Below are 20,770 nucleotides of genomic sequence, written 5' to 3' on the forward strand. Positions count from 1 at the left end.
ATTTTACTTGCCATATTAATACGATGCTGGCGACAGGGGCAGCAAGGGGGCTGCTATCTTAATGAATTTCAATATGGCGTCAGTCAGCCCCAGGCGCTGATACAGCCAGCTTCCCTCCTCGCAGTGGGCATGGCTATGTCTGCCTCTGTCTCGGTTCGGTCATGTGTGCGGCTGCTTGGAAAATCCTTGATATCCTTGCACTTGATGGCTGTTAATTAAAAGCCGCTTAGAAAACTGTCGCCCGGACGAGTCGAAAGCCTCGTTGAGCGAGCACTCGACAACTTTTAAGTGCCTTCAAAATCGTGTGCATTACAAATGTATCCTCGAGTGGAGTCTGTCGCATTCCGCATGTGGCAACTTATTCAAGACACAGCTACTGAGCCCTTGTTGCCTTTGATACCCCATATAACCAAATTATTCTTGTGTGTGCTCAAGCACCGCGAACGTTGACTTTTCTTGTCTGCAGCCCAAAATTTGTAAAGACGAATGCCTCCGTCTCTTGTGGTCGAGACAGCCTTGGCTGACATCTTGAGCTGGTCGCACACGAAATGTCAACTTGAAGTAGCTCGCAAGCAAAGTTTCATTTGACTGCAACATGACAAGCACACAGGGAGAGAAAGAGAGAGCGAGAGGCAGAGAAAGGATCACACAGTAATATTTATATATATGTGCACACAAATGTGTTGTTGTACAATTAAATGTACATATTTATATAATTTGAGCACTCAGAGAAAAATTGATGAGGTAATTATCATGCCTTTACCTACCCTACTCGAAACTAGGATATATTTAGGTTTCAATCCACATTGTCTGGGCAAATGCGTATTTAAAGCATTTGGAGAAAGTATTCGTATTTTCCCTCATCCATACGTATTTTAGCATCTGTTTCAGATTTGCCCAGGCTTAGCCGATTGAAGAGCAACAAAAAGTTAATAGTAAACCGAGACCTAAACAGACTGGCCAGACATTTCAATTTACAACAGACTCTTTGCGACCGTAACAATTACCCTACAAAGAAAGAAAAAAATCGAGAACTAGGCATGACTTTGGTTTTGGTGTTTCTCCTTGGCCGAGTCACTGGGCCAGCCGCTGGCTGGGCGCCCGCCAAGGGCTTCGGCGGCAAATAACATTACGTTCCATTATCGGCCAGACGGCGGACACTCGGTCCGAGCAAGTGAAGTGGCAATGGGCGAAAAGGGGCTCATATTGAAGAGTAGTATGGTCGGAGGAGGGGCAAGGGGGCCTCTGACTGCGCTGGCCGAATTCGCATACCAAATAAAAAGAGCCACAAAATCCATTCAGACACCGCCAGCGGCAACGCCTCTCAGGCGGAGCCATTTTCCAAACTTCTCGCCCGAAAGTCCCTTTTAAGGCCGCGCATAAAAGTTACTTCCTGTCGCCTGGCGGCACAGCAGCAAAAAGACTAACAAAACTATTAAAATGCCGGCGACACCACACACCAGACCGAGCCAAATACATACATATATATGAACGTACGTATGTATATTTATATATTATTTATTTCGTTCTACCCATTTGGATATATGTATGTATCTGAATGGGACTGTGTGCTTACGGTTTTATTTCGTTACATTTGGATTTGGTAGTTGTTTTTTGAGAGGGGTGGAAGGGGATGAACGCTGTGTCTGCGGGCTACAACGGAAATAGAAATCCTTTAACGGGGAATTGTGAAATAAATTTTTCACTTTACCACGTCCCATGCAACTGGAGCCGCCTGCAGCTCAGCCGTGCATGTTGCCCTAATGACGCGCAGCGCCTGTTGGGCTCACTGCCCATCCCTCACCGACCCAACCCCATCCCCCACCTGCGCTATCCTCTGCCTAAAATGGACATTTTGTTTTGCTTTTAACTGTTAGCATAGCTGCAAGTGGAGCTCGATGTGGAGCTGGAGCTGGTGCTGCATTTGGCAAGCGACAAAGTAAATGAGCGTGTGCCCGTGTCCGAAGCCCGGTCAAGCCTGGCTCTGTGACAACTTTATTTCAGTTTCATTGTTGTTGCTATTGTTGTGCTGCGCATTAAGCTGGCTTTGCTATTTATTTGTTGCATATCCGCTCTGGCTCAGCCATTAAGCCCGAAGCGTGCGATACTTACAATTCGTGCAAACGAAATTTTGTTATGAGCCCCTTAAATATTGAGACTTAGGAATTTACATATTGGACAAGCGAGAAATAACCGAAATTTCCCAACTTCGCATAAAAGATTTAGCTTTAGATATAGAGCAGAATAAACGGGAGCAGCATAGCTCGCAAAAATCCATTGACTATGCCTCGATGTCTGAAAGAAAGTGTATTTTACTAACTCTTTGAGAAAATAATCAGAGAGCAGACTGGGCGTCGGTTCTTCAACGAACTTGTTCACGATCAGCCAGAAATCGGATTTTACTCAGACTGTTTGGTAGAGTCAATTGAAGAAAAAGTTATTGCATTCGCTAATCACTTCAATAGCGTAGGGGAATTAGGTGTGTGCATGTGTATATGTGAGACCGATTGCAGAGAGCTTTAGAGTTATTTTCTGATTTAGATCGAGTGTCATTGTACCGTACATGAATTGTGTCGCTCCCTAAATGATATTCGTTTAAAGAGCGTCACACGAATAGTTAAAGTCGGGGCACTCTACCGAAAATAAAAACGAAATGAGCCGAACATACCTGCTTAGGGTAAGAGTTTGCATGTGATAGTTTAAGCTGATATACATAAATATATAAATAAATTGACACAGAGTAATATGTTATTATATTTTCCTATAGTAATAGTAATAGTACTCATAGATGTAGTAATAATAATAGCAGCTGTAACATTATTAATATTAGTCATAAAAATAATAGTAGCTGTGATAGTAAACTTCCAATGATTAGAAGAATTTAATATTCTTTTTGGCGAAGTAACGGTAAAATTTTCATTTTTTATTCATAATTTTATAACTTTGGTGAACTTTTTATGTAACTCAATCGCATAGCATACCTATATCCTCCTCCTCAGCTCAATGGCTATAATGAAAACAAAACAATAAAAAGGAAACAAAACATATAATTCGAATTTATTTTGTAGATTATATTGAAGATTTTCACAAATTCAAGCTGATGCTCCTCTTATCTAACTAAGTAATTCGCAATTACATTGTACTTACGAAATTCCCCGAAATATTTGAGAAAACAATCGCGGGAAAAAGAGAACGCCCTCTCTATTATGCGAGAGCTGTACACGACGATTTATCTAAAGTACCAACAAAATATTTAAATTAAATTTTTGTGCTACACGCGGCAGCTTAGAGATTAATATAAGAGGAGAGCCTGGTCAGACGGTGGCAGCTGACAATCACCGGGAGGGAGATCCACCTGCCCAACTAGAATGGGCTGAGCAACGCGTGGCACTTAATTTAGCAGATTTACATAAGAGGTGAGGCACCCCCCTCGAGCCCTCTCAGCGGTGCGGCTGCAGGTGCAAGTCAGCATGAGAGCCGATGTCATTATATATTATGTGGTGAATGGCTGGCTGTCAGACTGGCGGGATGTCGAGCTACAGGAGCCACAGCCGTGGAGTGCCTCCGAAAACTTTGCATTGGCGGTGACAAAGTTTTGCGCAGAAAACAAAACAAAAATTGTTTGGCATATGTTTTATTTTTATTTTTTTTTTTTTTTTTTTTGCTTGGCTGTTTAATAAAAACAGGAAATGCGCTTAAGCTATTAAAAAAGTATTTATAAAGTATTCCAAGGCAGCCAGCCCTCGAGCCGAAAGTTTTCTCAAGCACTGCAGGTGTGCGGCCCTAGCCAAACATGGCGCTATGCTACCTTATTGGAGTCGGGGACAAGCTGCGAAAGTTCAGGCGCAAGATAAATTACAGGTTCCCATGATTAATGATTGCGAATAGGCCGGCCCGGCCGAGCTGGCAGCCCGCCCCTCGTCACCGTGAATTTATTCGATATCCGCCAAGGCTCCAATAAATATTCAAAATTACATATTTACTGCCAAAAGACATCTGCATAAATTTAAATTAATTTCCACTACTAATTGGAGTCGTCCGCTTAGTAGTTAGTCATAATTTACTTAAGGTACCCGGCATCTGCAATGACTCATCGCTTATTAGCTACTTAGTAGTTGTATTAATTAATATTTGTATTTACTGTAAACTATTAAAGTCGTCAATTTTGATCAAAGCGAGTCGACGAAACTTTAGAGAGCAGCATTAAAATATTCATTGATAGCCAGATATTCCTTCTCTCTTTGATATTGATTGTAATCGCATAATAATATTCAAATACAAATTATTGAAAATATATTTGAATAGAGCATTTGAAAGGCATATTAAATTAATTAGATATTCAGTTTTCATTTAATGCGTTGCCAAATAAACAAACGCAAACAGCGTGAAATGAAAGGCATTGCCGGGAACAAATAAAGCTCGATACCAGGCAGGACACAGAGAGCAACCTTGGCGAGTGCAAACACCAACACAAACACAAACACGAATGTGTGCCGGTTACCAAATGGCTTTATTGCAATTGACACAAAAAATGCTCGAATAAAAATAAACGTACGCAGGAAATCAAACAAACACACAAACTCACGCACACACACACAATCGTGCACAAACACGCACACACACTGTGCCTAAGGGAAGCAGGAAGTAAGGGCTGGAGGGGAGCGTGGAAGAAATTTGTATATAAATAGAGGGAAAGCGACACCGACATCAACGACTAGCGCAAATGACAACAAAGGAATTTTTCAATATTGCAGTGCGTTGCGTATACGCGCCGTCGGCCAAAACAAATGAAATTAAACAAAGCGACAGAGTTGCGACTGCGTTACGTGGGTGAAGAAGAGCTGCGACAGAATGTTACTAGAAAGAGACAGGCTGAGGGCGAGAGAGAGAGAGTGATCTAGAGAGAGAGAGGGAGAGAGAGATTCGAGAGCATTGCCTTCGCAGTGCGTTGTTTGCTCACTGTCTGCGGAACGGAAACAAAGCGCAAGCGGAAGTAATTGATTTGCATGTGTGCGTGCTGCCATCGTGCGTATGCGTGTGCGGGTGTGTGTGTGTGTGTGTGAAATTAAGTGTGCTGTTGCTTGTGAGCTATGCAAATGCGCAACATGAGCGCAGAGAGCAATAAACTGTCAGAACTTTTGCGTAATATTTGCAAAATATTGTTTACAGCCAAAGCCGTATCCGAATACGGAATGAAATTCGTATAGGTGTTAGATGTGTTTTCGCCCATCTAATTTTCCCATTGCAATCATTTTCATTTATTACATAATTGCAAATATTTTACACCTATTTGCTGAAGATTCCATTAGTGCGGATATAACTAATACCGTGTTTTTGAATTATGAGCGATTTAAATAAATAATTAATGAAATCTGCTAAATATTTCGATTCCAATATTTGCGTTTAATTATTATTTGAAAGTGGGTGCAATAATCAGTCCCGACATGAGTGGAGACTAACTCTGCCCGAAAATAAATACAAATTTTAATATCGAAAACTTGTGAGAACATAGACATTGCCCGGTCGAATGGATGACAACTTAATTAAGCAAAAATTATTTGACCACAATTATAATGAACAAAACATTGTCCAATCAGTGGAATTGTCTGCAGTCGGCATAAAAACAAACATGAATGGGTGAAACGTGTTTAATTTTATAGACAGTTTTTATTTGGATTTGCGCAGCCAAGCAGAAAATTTGGCGCGTGTTAAATGGCTCGAAAGTGGCCGCACCCGAAAATAGTTGTTAATTCTGATGCGCAAATTATTTCAATGCATTTCCGTTTGATTTATGCTTTGTGTTCTTCGCCGTTTAAGAGTTTAATAGAGTTTCAGCAAATACAATTGAACAGAGGACTTATCAATCTTATATAGGGGCAACAGTCAATGGGTAGTATATCTGCTTTATCGTTTATTTTTATGAAAATAGAAAAATATAGTTAGTCTTCAATTATAATTCGAAATTAGTTCTTTCCATATGTAGATATCTTGATGACATCCAAATTATGTACAATATATTATCATATTATAATTTTCTTTTTTTTTTTTTTTTTTTTTTTTTTTTTAATTAATAAGCTTTTAAATACTATCTACTTTTCAGATTCTCATATTAAGCTTTATACAAATATTTTTTTTAATGAATAAATATTTAGGTATTGGCCAGATTCTCCTATAAAGCGTAGCATGGGAGTAGGACTTAGCATGGCAAAGTAATGAGAAGGTAGCGCATAAATCGTATTATTGAAAAAATGTTTCATCATATTTCTGCGTCACCAAAAACCAATTACTAGATTTAATTTGATACTCATGCAAGTGCTTAAATTTCTCTAAGTTGTTCTGTAGACATGTCAAAACCAAACCTATTTTTTCCAGTATACATAATGCACTACATAATAGAGTTAAAACTCTTAAACACAATTCTGTTTAATCTATGTCCAGATTGTTTGACATAGCTCAAATGTGAGCAATACCTAAAATTTTTGATTCTGTGATCTAAAATTCTGTACAGAATCCCAAACTGTGACGAATATTTCCGGAATAAAATAGAGAATCAAAGTGGAAACCTGTGCAAAAACAAGGGACGAACAAATTTGTCAACATTCCGAAAATGGTTACAAATACGATATGCAGGTAGAGCCGGCATACGAGTATCGATATCTATGCAGGCGTATTTATTATTCTGAGGCCATTAACAACTTTACGACTAATCAAACAGCAGTTGAACACAAAAACAGTGTTGAAACGGAACGTTCATCCACATCAATTCGCACCGACGGACAGTTGGCCTGGTCGAATGGTCGATCGATGTGGGGCCAGCTTGAAAGGGACAGTTGGGCAGTGGCAATGATTGATATCACTTGTCGATATATCATAAAACGTTGATTTGTTCATTTGATTGTTTACATGCATCACAATTGCCAGTTACCACACACACACACACACATACATACATAGTCACATGCACACATGGTAGGCAACACTCGTGTGTGTTTATTGCTGGGATAAGCGAAGCGTCCTGTCCACAGCAGGTTTACATTATGTGTGCCTCCATCTTTGATTGTTCACTGCACAGTGCCGGTTGTTTTGCGCTGGCGATGGCAACGCATTCATCAAGCTAACAGCAGGACATTGGCAAAGGCTGCCACGCACAGCACTGATTATGGTTTTCCATGTTTTTAAAGGTTTTTCCTTTTATTTTTGCCGCCTTTCTGTTTCGCAGCCAGCAACGGGCAAACTCAAAATTGTGCAGACACTTAATATGCGCATAAATTTGATTTTTCTTTTTATACACAATTTTTTCTTTCACTTTATCAGCATTAGGGTTTTACTTCCCTTTTTTATAATTCTAGCCGTACTTTGATTGCTTTTGAGTTGCAAATTATTCACAGTGGTGCGAATATTTTCGGAACTCCAACGAAGTTGCATGCATTTTATAGTTGCATTTTTATTTTTGTGTACTTTTTGAGAATATTTGTTTGGTTGATTGAGTTTGCAGCGCTACAAACAAATATGACGCAGAAAAGCAGCAGAAAAAATGTGTAGCATGGAAAAGTAACAAATTTTATTCTCTAGAAATACTTATATAAATTTAGGCTGGCATATATACCAAATAATAAAATATTGTTTGTCTTATTATTAAAAAACTAAAAATATATATAAAAATATAAATATATATATTTTTTTATATATAATTTGAAATTCGAAATAAATTTTATAACAATTTAATAATTGTTTTTCTTTCTTACTATCTGATATAAAAACTTTTTGGGCATTTGGTCAACTATCCCTTGGGCCAGCCGCGCAGATACCAAAATTTAGTAAAATAATAAACACAAGTCTTAATTAATATTGCCAAATATATTTTCAATTCAAATAAAATATCAAACCGAAAAACTGTTAAAAACAACATTTTAGATATTACCAAAGTTTTGCCGCATCAGAGTTTCACTTTATTAGAGAGGTTTTTGTATTTGTTATGCCAGCTCACCAGCCAGCAGAGAAACTCATGTAGCCAATTTTTATGTGGCCAAAAAAACACATTTCGATGGGTTTCAAACTGCCAGTCAACAAAGTTGCAACGCCCCCGTTTTGGGGCCGGGCTGAGATGTAAAAGCAGAATGTGAAGTAAAACCAACACGCTACGAGAATATTTTATTTGCACTGGAAAGTAAAAGAAAAATTACGCATACACCCCGTGGTGCAATCGCAAGCATCTGGCACGCACGCTGCCCCTCCCTCGAGAAACTCTCGCTCTGTCTCCCACTCTCTCCCTCTCTCAGTCTGTTTGCATGTGTGTTTGTGTAAAAGATATACTTCACACATGTGTTTGTGTGTGAGCAGAGCTAACTGTCGGCAAAGATAAATACAAATAGGAAAGTTTTTAACATCAAATGCTCTGGCAATTATAAAAGAAATGTAGACAGGTTGGACATCAAACTGCTGCACATGTGTGTGTGTGTGTGTGTGCGTATGAGTTTTACGTGTCTCATGCATAAAGCATATGCTAATTGAATTCCCTGATACGAGTCAGAGTAACGAAAAACACTGAGAGAAAGAGAGAGAGACAGATAAAAATTTGCCACTGACCAGTGCCGGAAATGTGGTCGAGTTACAGTTGACCGCAGCATCAATTGTTTCAGTTTCTGTCGTTCTGCTGTTGCAGTGGGTTGTTGCTGCTCTTGTTGTTGTTGCTGCCCGATTCGTGCAACGCACGACCTCAACTCAGCATGGCCACAAGCATTAGATGTGCTTGTGATTCACATCATCGCAGCCAGCTGCACTCCATCTCCGCATCATCACACCGCCCATTCATCCAGCTGTGGGCACAGATAGCATGTCTGTGTATGTGTGTGTATCTTTAAGACATACTCGCACACACACACACACACACGTGCTCCAGTTTGTCGACGCCAGTCTCAGTTTACTGCACTCGGCTATTGATGAGCCGGCATTTATACTTGTCGCTCACTGTCTTGGCGATATATATCGGCTGCTGTAGTCCTGATGGCTTTTCAAAGTCTGTTTGGCATTAAATCCTCTCTGTGCTCGACGATTCAGCTTGGCGTTAAGTTATTTGAGTGTGGCCATGCGCAACTGACCACAGACTTGGCTACAGTCGGCTGTGATTTACAATTATGTCCAGAGCAGGACGCTAAATGGCAGCCTCGCCTCTACTTTATCGGCCCGCTGCTCGTGACTTAGTTGGCTCTCGAAATGTATGCGTTCTGCCCCAGTAACTGCGAATATAAATATTTCAAATGCTGCGACCTTAATGCCGAACAAAGCTAAGCTGCTTTTTTCGGATATGTGTGTATCTGTTGTTTTGGCGTTGTTACAGTGTTCGTTGCAGGCAGCCCGGGGCCCAAATGCAAGCCGCTTATTCGTGTAATCCCGGGTCAGGGGCTTATGCGGATTTCAACCAATGCCACACATTCAGTCAATTGATTTACCTCTTCTGCTTTATGCACTTTTTTTTTTTTGTTTTTTTTGTTTTTCATATTTCTCTAGCGCGCTACAAGTGGCGATTCCCCGCACTCCGCTAATCCTCATCCGCCGCCTTCCACTCTACCATATTTCATGCCACTCCCCCCGTCAAGCTTCAGTCTAAGTCAAGTTGCATAGCGAGCTCTAATTAATGAGCCAGTTCAAAAACGAGTTCTTAAATTATATCCCATAAATTATATTGTCTATCATTCTGCCCGCTTCGAAATCTAGAAACGAGCGCAAAGTGGAGAATAATGGAAAATACAAGAAAGAAATAATTCCTTCTTGGAAAATTGCTTTGTTCTGCCTTTTAGTTTGGAGCAAAGTTATTAATAGTCCATATTTTAGTTGCTTAAATGATTTTAACAGTTTTATTTTAAAGTTGAAGCGTATTAATGCTTTTTGTGTTTCCGGATATATTTATTTTAAGAGCATGCTTATTCATTAATCAGTCTGTATTCTCTTTATATTAAAGATGAAAAAAGAGAGAATTTAGGACTAAGACTCCAATTATGCTACATCAAATCGATTATTAAAGATTTAACAGACCTATTTTTTTCTTGAATATGTGAGATTGTTAACAAATTTATCTGGATGTTCTCATGGAAGCGAATCGTTACTTTTAGTCACATTTCAAATATGTCACGCCCCTTTTACCTTTTTGTCTTCATTTTATACTTGTCTCCCCACCCATTTTGTGTTTTTGCAGTAGTCTATTGACAATCGATTTAGTCTGTATGAAACAGTTTTATTCAATTATAATCCCTGTCATTAGCACGCAAGTACTGCACAAATTGCACTCTGACTTACATTTTTTTTGTAATTTTTTTATAGTTGAGCTCTTGATTAAACAGGCTCTCGTTTATTATAGTAAGTATGTTGTTCTCTCAGCTATCGCTAATCTAAGTTGAGCTCATGTAAAATGCGGTTCATTGTTTTGCTCTAATGAAAAATGGCCTCTTGCAGCGCTGTTACGTGATGGGTCATAAAACTTGTACAGCTGCAACAGCATCAACAACTACAGCAGCAACAACAACAACTACAACAACAACAACAGTAACAGTGGCAGGGGGAAAGTGCAGTACATAGCAGTTGCTTATCTATGTGCCGTCTATTTTCTTAATTTCACCATCTCGCTAGTTGCCTTTCTTTTATGTTTTTTTTTTTTTCTTGTTTACCCTTTCCCCCTCTCTCTCTTTCGCTTTCGCTTGCTTTTCAACTGGATATCTGGCACAAGCGGACAACTTAATTTTCCAGGCTGCAGCATATAGCTGAAGTTGAATCTTGTGGCATGTTGGAATCTTGCTTACATTTTCTTGTTTTATACTCTGCAACAAATTGTTTTAAGAATAAACTTGAGTATAAAATTAAGAGAGACTATAAAAATGAGCAAATAAATATATTTCACTGTCTATATACGTATACTTAACTGCTTATATAGATTAGTGACCTTCTTTGAGTAACTGCATTAAAACTATTTTCTTTTTTAGCATATAAAGTCGCATCAATTCAGCTGCGAATAGAGCATTAAATAGTCACAAGTACCATTATACTCTTCTATTTTTTAAGTGTATTCCATGTTGTTCTTGTTGCCTGTGTTCTGTGTTGCGTAATTAACGCCCGTAATAAGATCACGATTAAGATTTTCTACTTTATTTTTCGCATTTCAGAACTGGCTGCGTTTGGTGCTCGTGAAGTTGTTTTCCGCCTTCTCAACCTCATTAATTTTAATTCCAGCTCGCTTTTATTTTTTATGCCCAATGAAATAAAAACCGCCCGACTGTTCGCTGGGCATAAAGGCAGCGAAAATTAGCATAGATTATGAGGAGGGCCCTGACCGGCTGTGCAGCCACTGAGTTTTCTGCGGTGGGAAAAACCAATTGTTCGCCATGATTAAGAGCTTATTATTGTTATTGCGGATATGTTGAGAGCAAAAGTTTATTGGCCTGATTCAAATGAGTTGAGTACGGACGAGTCCTGCATTGGTCAATGCAAGAGCTGACAAAGCAGCATATGAAAGTTAATAATTATGTATATATGTAAACTTGATAAGATAATCAACAAAATGTATACAGTGTCAATAACTTAACTACCGTCTCTTTGAGAGTTTTGTTATTTCTGTGCATTTAAAAAAAAAAAAAAAAGATAATAATTTTAGAATAATTTGTATTACATATATTTCATGTAGAATTGATTAAAGTACAGTTGGTTTATATAGTGTTATATTATAAACGAAATATATAGCAACTATCACTATTGATAGTGCTCATGAAATGTATATATATTTTATGTATATATATTTTTATAAATCATATTCATTAACTCTCGCTCTGAGCAAGCGACTTCGGTTCTGTTCGTTTTTATTTTCCCTTGAGCGCTTCGAGTTGAACTATTCGTGTGATCTCTTTTCACGAAGATCGTTTTGAGAGAGATACGATTGATGTTCGCACAACGAGACTCAGACTAAGTCAACTAAGTCAACGACTCAATTCAAATGGTCTTCTGACTCACATAGACATGCACACCTTCAATTCATGTACTCCATCAATGTGTTTAGCGAGGAGAGCCCTCGCATAAATTCCAATACATGCTCAAGACAATGAGAGTGAAATAAAACAAAAGCCAAAAGCCGATCGCGAACGAACTCGTTGAATAACCGAAGCAGACGTTTGCTTTCCGAGTTTTCTCTCAGACTCTAACAGACTCTGTTGCATATATTTAAGCAGGTATTTAATACTCAAATATCCTGGTTAAATAACTAACATAATCCTCAGATTTCAATTTTTAATAGTAATATATAATATAGTATAACATAATATATTATTCACCATGCATTTCCCAATTGAGCGCAGTCACAGTTTAAAGCAATACAAAGCCAACATGACGTATGTGTGATATTTACCAAAACTAATATACAGCAATTTTTTTTGCCTTCATATAATTTTTAAAATATTGTAGTCTTATATTTTATTAAAAGTCAATTATGAAAACAAATTTGGCATAGGGTTAAAGTCTATAGTATTTTCCTTGTATACCTGGCGTATATGTAATATTCACCCCAATACTGAGACAGACATGCTGAATAGACTTTTTCTTGAGTCTCGCTTGAGTTGCATTCAACATTCCCTGTCATTCGATTACACTTCTGCACTCAAGCGGACTTTTTCCAATTTTAGTTTTCAATTAGCCGACTCTCCATTCGTTTTTGCTTTCAGTCAAATGTCTCAGGCACGCCGACAAGACTGCCTTTTCATTAAAAGTCGGAGGCTCGATCTCGACAAGCCTGTGCCGAAGCACTTCATCTTTTTGTCCGTTCGCAGTAAAAGTTTTCGCATGGCGTTGATGGAGTGCTTTAGGTGGACCTCGACTGCCTATGCCAAGCCACTCGTCTGCCGTTTCTCAGCACTGGCGCATCCCTTTATCTCTTTTGCATTTTGCTCGATTCCACTCGAGCCGCACACACTTGATTATGCGCATTTACAGTGAAATTAATTTATACTTTAAAGTTGCCACAAACGAATAAAACACACACACAGAGAAAGGGAACGAGTAAAAGCAAAAAAGTTTGGTGTCGCCTGCGGCTGTGCGCTGACAATTAGCAAAAGTAACGAAAAATGATATAAAAATCCTTATCGCCATAAAAGTTGCCCCGAAAAATTGTCGCAAATTCTGCCATTTGTGGCAAAAGTCTGACTGCCACGCCCACAGCCCGCCCTTGGCATGCGTGGGCTGCCGCGTAAGCCGCTTATCAAAATGCGTTTTTGTCTCAAACGCCTTCCCAGTTTTTGCGACCCGCCCATCCACTCCACTCCATCGTATTAACCGTGCGTTTGAGTATATGAAATTTATTTTCAAACTTTTAACGAGCTTCGCTTTGCATTTGCACAGCAGTCCACTGAAAAATCTGATTAATTACATGTGCGGCTGAAATATTTGCGTTTTTGCTCGCTCATCTCTCTTGTGGGACTGCGTGGATAATCCTGATGAATCTGTCAGAACTTTGCATTAAAGTTACATTATAATGCAAGCGAGCCAGGAGTCAGAGTCCAATGAAAATGCGGTACCTGTTTTTTGTTTGATTTAATATTATATCAAAAATGCATTTCCATCATTGTCAATGCTATTTTGATGAGATTACACGTTTCTTAAGGTCATTCAGAAAGTTATATATGTATATGATATATACATATATCATTTATCATATATATTTTATTATATATTAAATTTACATATATTATTTTGTTATATTTATTTTGTACTTGGATCTCTATATTAAATAAAAAAAAAAATGTTTTTAAATTAATATTTTTATTATTTATAAAAACAAACTTGGGCAAAATCACTAATAAATAAGCATTTTGGATTAATACAATTTCAAATGTGAACAAAACTAACTGCATTCAAGTTTCCATTGGCCATATTTTTGGCCATTGCGATCGCGAGCTCTGGCCAGAATACATCAAGCCAGATGTATGTACATTTGAAATGAAGTCAAATGTAATACAATTTTATTTACAACCTGTTATGGCGTCAATTCTAACACGTACTTAAATGTAATTTCCCGTAAAACGGCATCCGAAAGGCCAGCGAAACAGAGGAAAAAAGAAAATCATTACAATAAATAAAAGAAAAGCGAAACAACAAATGCCATGAAGCATAACCCAAAAACGAAATGAATAATGAGACTGGCAAGGGATAAAGCGCGACCGCAGCAGCAACAACAGCAACAACAGCAACAACAGCAACACAACGGCAACAATAGCAACCGGGGCAATAAACGGAGGCGGGAAACATCAACCACAGCAACATCCACAAAAACACGCTCAAACTTGCCCACTTGCAAGGGATGTGGGCTGAAACCTTTTTATTGATGTTTTTACATGTCATAAAATATTTTTATAACATACTTTCGGACGCAGAACGAAACCTTTTGTTAATGCTTTGCACAGAAGCCAACATGAAAGAGTAACAAATACACACACCCACACACACTTTCACACACAGACACAAACTGAGACTTTCAGGCACACATTCGGAATTAGACTGAAAAAAATTATCAAAAGGAATTAGAGCTAAAATGAATTCAAAACACGAATGAAATTCCAACTATTTGCACAGTTTTTTTTTTTTTTTTGACTAAAGTTTGTTTAAGGGCAAAGGCCTATTTCGAATTTATTTAGTTAGCTTGTGAACATGCAGAGCATCATTTTTCATTGGCCATAAGCACACAGCTGAACACACAAACACACACGTAACTAACTAGCAAATCAGATTTCGACTTTATTCAAACTGAAATTTGCATATTTTTGTGTCAAAAAATGCGCGTGTTGACTTTGTATGTCTGTGTGTGTATGTATATGTGTATGTGTTCCATCACGTCAGGTAACAACTGAGTTCGCTTCAAAAAGATAACAATGCAGAATATAACACAGAGAGAGAGAGAAAAAAAAAAGTATTTTCTAAAGAGCATCCATTATAAAAATAATATATAAAACTTTCATCATTCACACAATATGAATATTGAAGGGGTGAAAGGGAGTCCTTTATGCTTTCAGTCTGTCTAATAGCCTGAATCTAATAAGATGCCTGAGTAGACTCTAAAATGTCTGCTTGACAAACACAACTAACACTTCCTACTTTTTATGGAAGTATTTTTATATACCTTTTTCATAAAGTATCCAAGTATAAAGAATTTCTATGATAAATCAGGGGTTGGCTGTGATGTATATGGCACTTTGACAATGCGCCCATTTAACACTCTTTTTAAATAGTTTCAAAATTTTCATATTTGATTTTTTTATGCTCAAAACCTCTTAGATATTCATATGAAAAGCATAAACGAATATATTCGTATTAATTCAGCTTTCATTAAATTTATAAATCAATATTGTTGCATTCGCTGCTGACAAAATTCACATAAAATTTGATTCATTGGTATTTTAATATTCATATATTTTCATTAAAATATTGTGAAAAACGTCAAGCTCGTGAGCTCTTAGCGGCTTACTTAATGTGTATTTAGTATTAAAATAGAATGGAATAGGTTTTGGGAATTAAATTGTATAGCGGAAAATGTTGTAGGATGAGCTAGCTAAGGGAATTCGAATACACAAATAAATGTACAAATGTGCTTACACACGAGCTGCGTTTGTTTGCGATCTAACCCCTGGCTGCCTCTGGTTGGCTGGGCTGACTCTGTTGGCAACCCTAAGCCCTTTTTGTTGGGGCATTTAAATTTGTTAAAGCGCTGGCAATTTGACTGACAGTCGACGTCAAAGGGCGCATGTACTTAATACGCAGACGACGTGCTGCTCGACAAAACAAGCATAATAAACGTCAGAGTGCCAAAAAAGAATATACATCTACATATATAAGAAGGGTTGCCCGCCCCCTTGCAGCGTGCATCAAAATGCCATAAAGAACATGTTGGCGAACCAATAAAACGTAGACAGCAGTGAAAAGAGGAAAACCGACAACTAAATAAATGAACTGCAGCCGTCTCAGCGAAACAACTCATACGAATGCGAACGAGCCCGAAGAAGGGGGCTCACGTCGCAGGAAGACTGAAACAGTCATGTGTGCGAGTGCGACTAGGACACTGGGAACAGGACATAGGACACATAACATAGGACGCAGAGCGCAGGACGTTGACGCAGGACCTTCCGCCAGGCGATCGAGCGATAGGCATCCTACACGCTCATCTTGTCCGAAACTTGGGTCACAAAATACTGAGCTGGAAGCGGGCTGCGGTCAGGATGCCGAAATTTCGGTACGTGAGGTCATTTGGTAAATGCTTTAACAATTTAGATAAAGTTAACACATTTCTTTAGAGGCTGCCGCTGCTGCTGCCGCTGCCGCTGCCTGAAAATGTAAAAAGAACTTGGCAGCACACTGCAAATGGGCATAAAATTAGTTAGGTCAGTCGTTGGGCACACACGTCTGCGGATGTGACCAGGGAGCAGTCAGCCAGTCAACGGATGCCCTTGACACACAGAGAAAGCGAGAGAGCGCGAGAGGGAGAGAGCGAGAGAGAGAGAAAGAGAGAAGGAGAGGAGGAAAGAGTGAATGACATAGCACAATGAACTTGGCCTTTGGTTTGCCATGCACAAACGTTTATTATGTTGATAAGAAAAGCAAAACACAACGGCATAAATAATGGCAGCTGCTCATTTGCCTGTAATTTAGTGTTCAGCAGGACGCTGACTGATAACCGGGCGGACAAAGGACAAAGGGACAGCAACACATAACCAAAACGGCAAAAGGTTGCTGCTGCTTGACATGCAGATGGGCACGCCACGCTCATAATTTACTCAAATTTACATGTGGCAAATCTGTCACATCTGCCGCGCACTTTAAGGCCATTTTAAAGTTGGCCTCACGCAGCAGCCAATTCACCTGCACGAGCCACGTTATGCAAGCAGCTAACGCCGCAAGTCCACGCAGCAATCGCGGAATTGTGTAAATTTGAAGCCATAAACGCGCGCTGCGCAACTGCAAATGCGATTTGATGATTGCTTTGCGGCAGGGCTCACGGGCCGTATGAGCGATTTCTCTGTGTAACGTCTGTAGCGATTGATGGAATGTGTGAAGTGTTGACAACTTAGCTTGCTGATGTTGAGAAGACGATTACAATTTGAATACATTTATAATTTTAAATTAGAGATTTACATTTAAATTTAAATGAAAATAACAGTGCCACAAAATCTATTAATTACTGAAAAAAAGATTCAAAAAATTAAATTAAATTAAATTAAGATATAAATTATATTAGTAAATAACTACAAAATAAATTAAGTTAGTACATAAATAAATCTAAAAAAATTTAATTACATTTTTAATAAATATTTTTTTAATTTACATTTTTTTTACTTGGCTTGCAGTTAAAAAAAAATAAAATAAAATTAGTAAATAAATAATACTATCAAATATATATAATATTTTATTTTTGCTAGGTATGATTAGCTTGCAGCTGTTACAATAGTACAAAATAATAATAAACTATAGAGTGTAAGTTGTCAGCATACCTTACTTTACATTTAATTTTTCTATTAAGAAACTTAACTTAATTTTGTATTTTAAATTAAATACAATTAATCTGAAGAATGTATTAAATATCAGCTATATCTTCACTAAGTGTTGCTAAACACATTGAGAATATAATGCGGATCCTTGCGGCGCTTCCACTCGCCCACTTGAATTAATAGCTGTGTCAGCCAGTGTTGCCAGTGTTGTCCTTTGGCACAGGACGCCGTCCAGCTGCATCCTTCGGAATCGGACAATGCCTACCGCAAGTAGCTTTTATCTAGCATTTCCGCTGCTGCCGCCTGTCGGAAGTTGTGCATTGCCATTGTGAACAGCTGCTACAAAGCAACAATGGAGACACACATAGACTAAATGTAGCAATAAGTCACCACGAAGGCTTCAAGTGTTGAGATAGGAAATAAATGCAGCTATTTTGTGTTTTTCAAATTGGAAAAATAAATAGGCGAGGTCATGTCGGAGGACTTGGAAAGTCTTAAGCTAAAGCTTGCTAACAATTAAAGCAGTGTAACAATTATGCCATTTGTCCTTTAAAACTGAATCAACAGTCGAAAATGGCAAAATTTTGGCATCGAGTCAAATGCTCTTCGATAACAATAATTATGTGAATTATTGAAGTATAAATGTCTTTCTAATGATGTTAAATTTTAGCTTCCGCATAGCTGTGCAACGCATTCCCCTTGCCCAATATCATTTGGAACTATCCAGAACGCAAAATGGCCGCAAATTGTGCTTTTATTGTGCATTGTAATTGCAAATGAAAACTCTTAAGAACTAAGGAAAATTCAAACTGAATTCAGCGGCCAACAACAGCAAGGGCTGCGTCTCGAGCTCCAGCTCCAGCTCCAGTGCGATCCATTCATTATGCAGGCCATGTGCAAAGTGCAAAGTATTCGAGTGGCAGCGGCAGCGGCAGCAGCAGAGGCAGAGGCAGCGAAGAGGCAGAAACACAAGCTGAATAAAATGGCGGCTGCAGAGGAAATAGCTTCTGCATTGGGCAAAACTGTGACTGCGAATCCGGCAATGGGCGCTGCCACAAGCATTTGCATCGAAGCAGCTCAGGCCAAACGACAGACTGGCAGACGAGCGGACAGACGTACAGCCGAGCTGATGGGCAGCGAATGCTACGCGAAGTGAAGAAATCCCCGAAGCGGCGGAGAGATGGACAAGCGTATTTTTGTTGCTGTTGTTGTTGCTGTTGTTGTGTTTATAGAAATAAAAGCAGAGCAAGCAGCAGCATCTGTTCAAGTGCTCGAGAAATAATTTTTATTTAATTTTTTTTTTTTTTTTTGTATCCTAGGCGCCCACTTGGCTGCTGGCATTTTGATTATACTTTCAAATGGAATTTACATCAAATTTCAAGATAGTTGTGCGCAGCGTAAACTGCATTTAATTATTAACAGCCATAACATCCAGACAAAACAATGAACCATTGAGCTCCAGCAATTGCTGCGCATAGTCGTATTTAGTTTCTGCCCAAGTTGTTTAACCAAAAAGCCCAATATAAAACAAATAAACTGGGTCAAGTGCGTCGACAAAGCGTGCCAGCCATTGCCATGAGAGTTCAGGCTTTATTTGCTTTTGGCCAGTGACTGAGCATATGCCATGAATTTCGGTTTGAATCGTCACTCACCCGCTGGTTAATCGAACATTTCAGCTGGTTTATTGCTCAATTGTTTTTCTACTTCCCTCCCAAATTCGGATTCGCATTCCAAATATAATTTGAATTTCATTGTTGGCTCTTCTATTCCGGCCATGTTCCGAGTGCACTGCAGCTATTGCCAAATTTGGTTTAGAGTTCAGAGAAACTACGGCAATTTCATGGATCCACGCTTACTTCCACATAAGTAAACTGAATCGAGATAGTTTACATATTTTTCTATCCCCCTATATCTACATCAGCATTAACGCAGTCGCCCCGACAAGTAGGTAATTTCCGGTTCCTTAACCTTAATTATTCACATAAGTTTGATTAGAAATTGGAGATTTGTGCATCTACAGCAAATTCTTACCGTTTGTTATGATGACCCAATTCAGTCATCAATTACTGACACACAGCATTGTCTACATAGGGGGGAAGAATATCCTGATGCTGGTTGCATTACTTGGCCAACACACACACACACACACACGCACACAGATACACAGTCTAGGTGGAATACTCTGCCACCGATTCGCTTTCACATTTCACTTTCAGTGCGGCCCACAGCTTTTGGCCATCGCCTCTGTGGCCAACTGGCCTGTTTGCTTAAGGGCGTTCCCGGCTGTCGGTTTTCGCTTCTCGCTTCTCGTTTCTGGGTTCACGGCTCTCGGTTCTGTTTGGGCACATGTATTTAAGCGATTTTGTTTACACGCGTGTTAAATGATATTTGGGTCGAGCTTCTCTCCATGTCGCTGCTGTGGTGGCAGCAGCCTTGTTGGTACAAGCTATGTGCTTGTACGAGTGGGTGTATATACATATATATGTGCATGTGTGTGTGTGTTTGTGTGGGCCAGGTCGAGCCTTGTAGATGTTGTAACTGTTGACCATTCTGCCAGAAATGAGAAAGCTTGTTACACGCCCGTTTTGATTAACTCAAAGGCTTGCTGGTCAGACCTATAGAAATTCTCTTCAAGCAGCGAATTAAATGAACGAAATATTTGCATAGTGTGCTAATAAAATACTGAACATTATCATATGCTTATAGAGTTGTGCAATATCTTTGCATATCAGAGCACGAGCGAGCAAATCTCATAACAGTGAAGTTCAGGGAAGCTAGGAAACTTTACTAAAGTCCACACTAAAGCTGGCGCTTGTGCTGGTGCGGCTTCTGCTGCTGCTGATGATGATGATGTTGAGGCAGGCGTAGCAGTAGCTTATAAGTACTACAAAGTTAGACAATATATCAACAACAACAACAACAACAACAACAACGACGACGACGTCGATGAGGTCTGCACTACGCCTGAATGTGTAGCAATTTGCTAAACAACAAAATAATTGACTTGCCGCACTGTGGGGCATGCGAGGCTGGTGAAGCTGGCGAAGCTGGCGAAGCGAACAAGCAGAGCCAACTTAAAGGAACAACAGCAAATTGAATTTTAGCTCACTTAAGTATGCAACACTTTTTGCCGGCCGACGCCCACTTGAGCGTCAAATGGGCCAGAAAAACGGGTTGCGCGAAAAGCGCATGTCATAAAAATGAATGCGCCCAAATGAAGCTCATGATGATCATCATCAGCAGGCACATAATGATGGTGGCACTGG

The 20,770-nt window shown here is 39.1% G+C and overlaps 1 protein-coding gene across 1 annotated transcript; it reads left to right on the forward strand.

Annotated features, from left to right (window-relative positions):
• Nucleotides 1–15,261: 15,261 nt before the first annotated feature.
• LOC116804873 lies at nt 15,262–17,175 on the forward strand. The gene is made up of 2 exons (XM_032733668.2): nt 15,262–16,252; nt 16,314–17,175. Exons 1-2 carry the CDS (start codon nt 15,968–15,970, stop codon nt 16,398–16,400), a joined length of 372 nt encoding a protein of 123 aa, XP_032589559.1. The 5' UTR covers nt 15,262–15,967; the 3' UTR covers nt 16,401–17,175.
• Nucleotides 17,176–20,770: the final 3,595 nt, after the last annotated feature.

Source organism: Drosophila mojavensis, unplaced genomic scaffold (genome assembly GCF_018153725.1).
Source record: "Drosophila mojavensis isolate 15081-1352.22 unplaced genomic scaffold, ASM1815372v1 contig_277, whole genome shotgun sequence".
NCBI lineage: Eukaryota > Metazoa > Arthropoda > Insecta > Diptera > Drosophilidae > Drosophila > Drosophila mojavensis.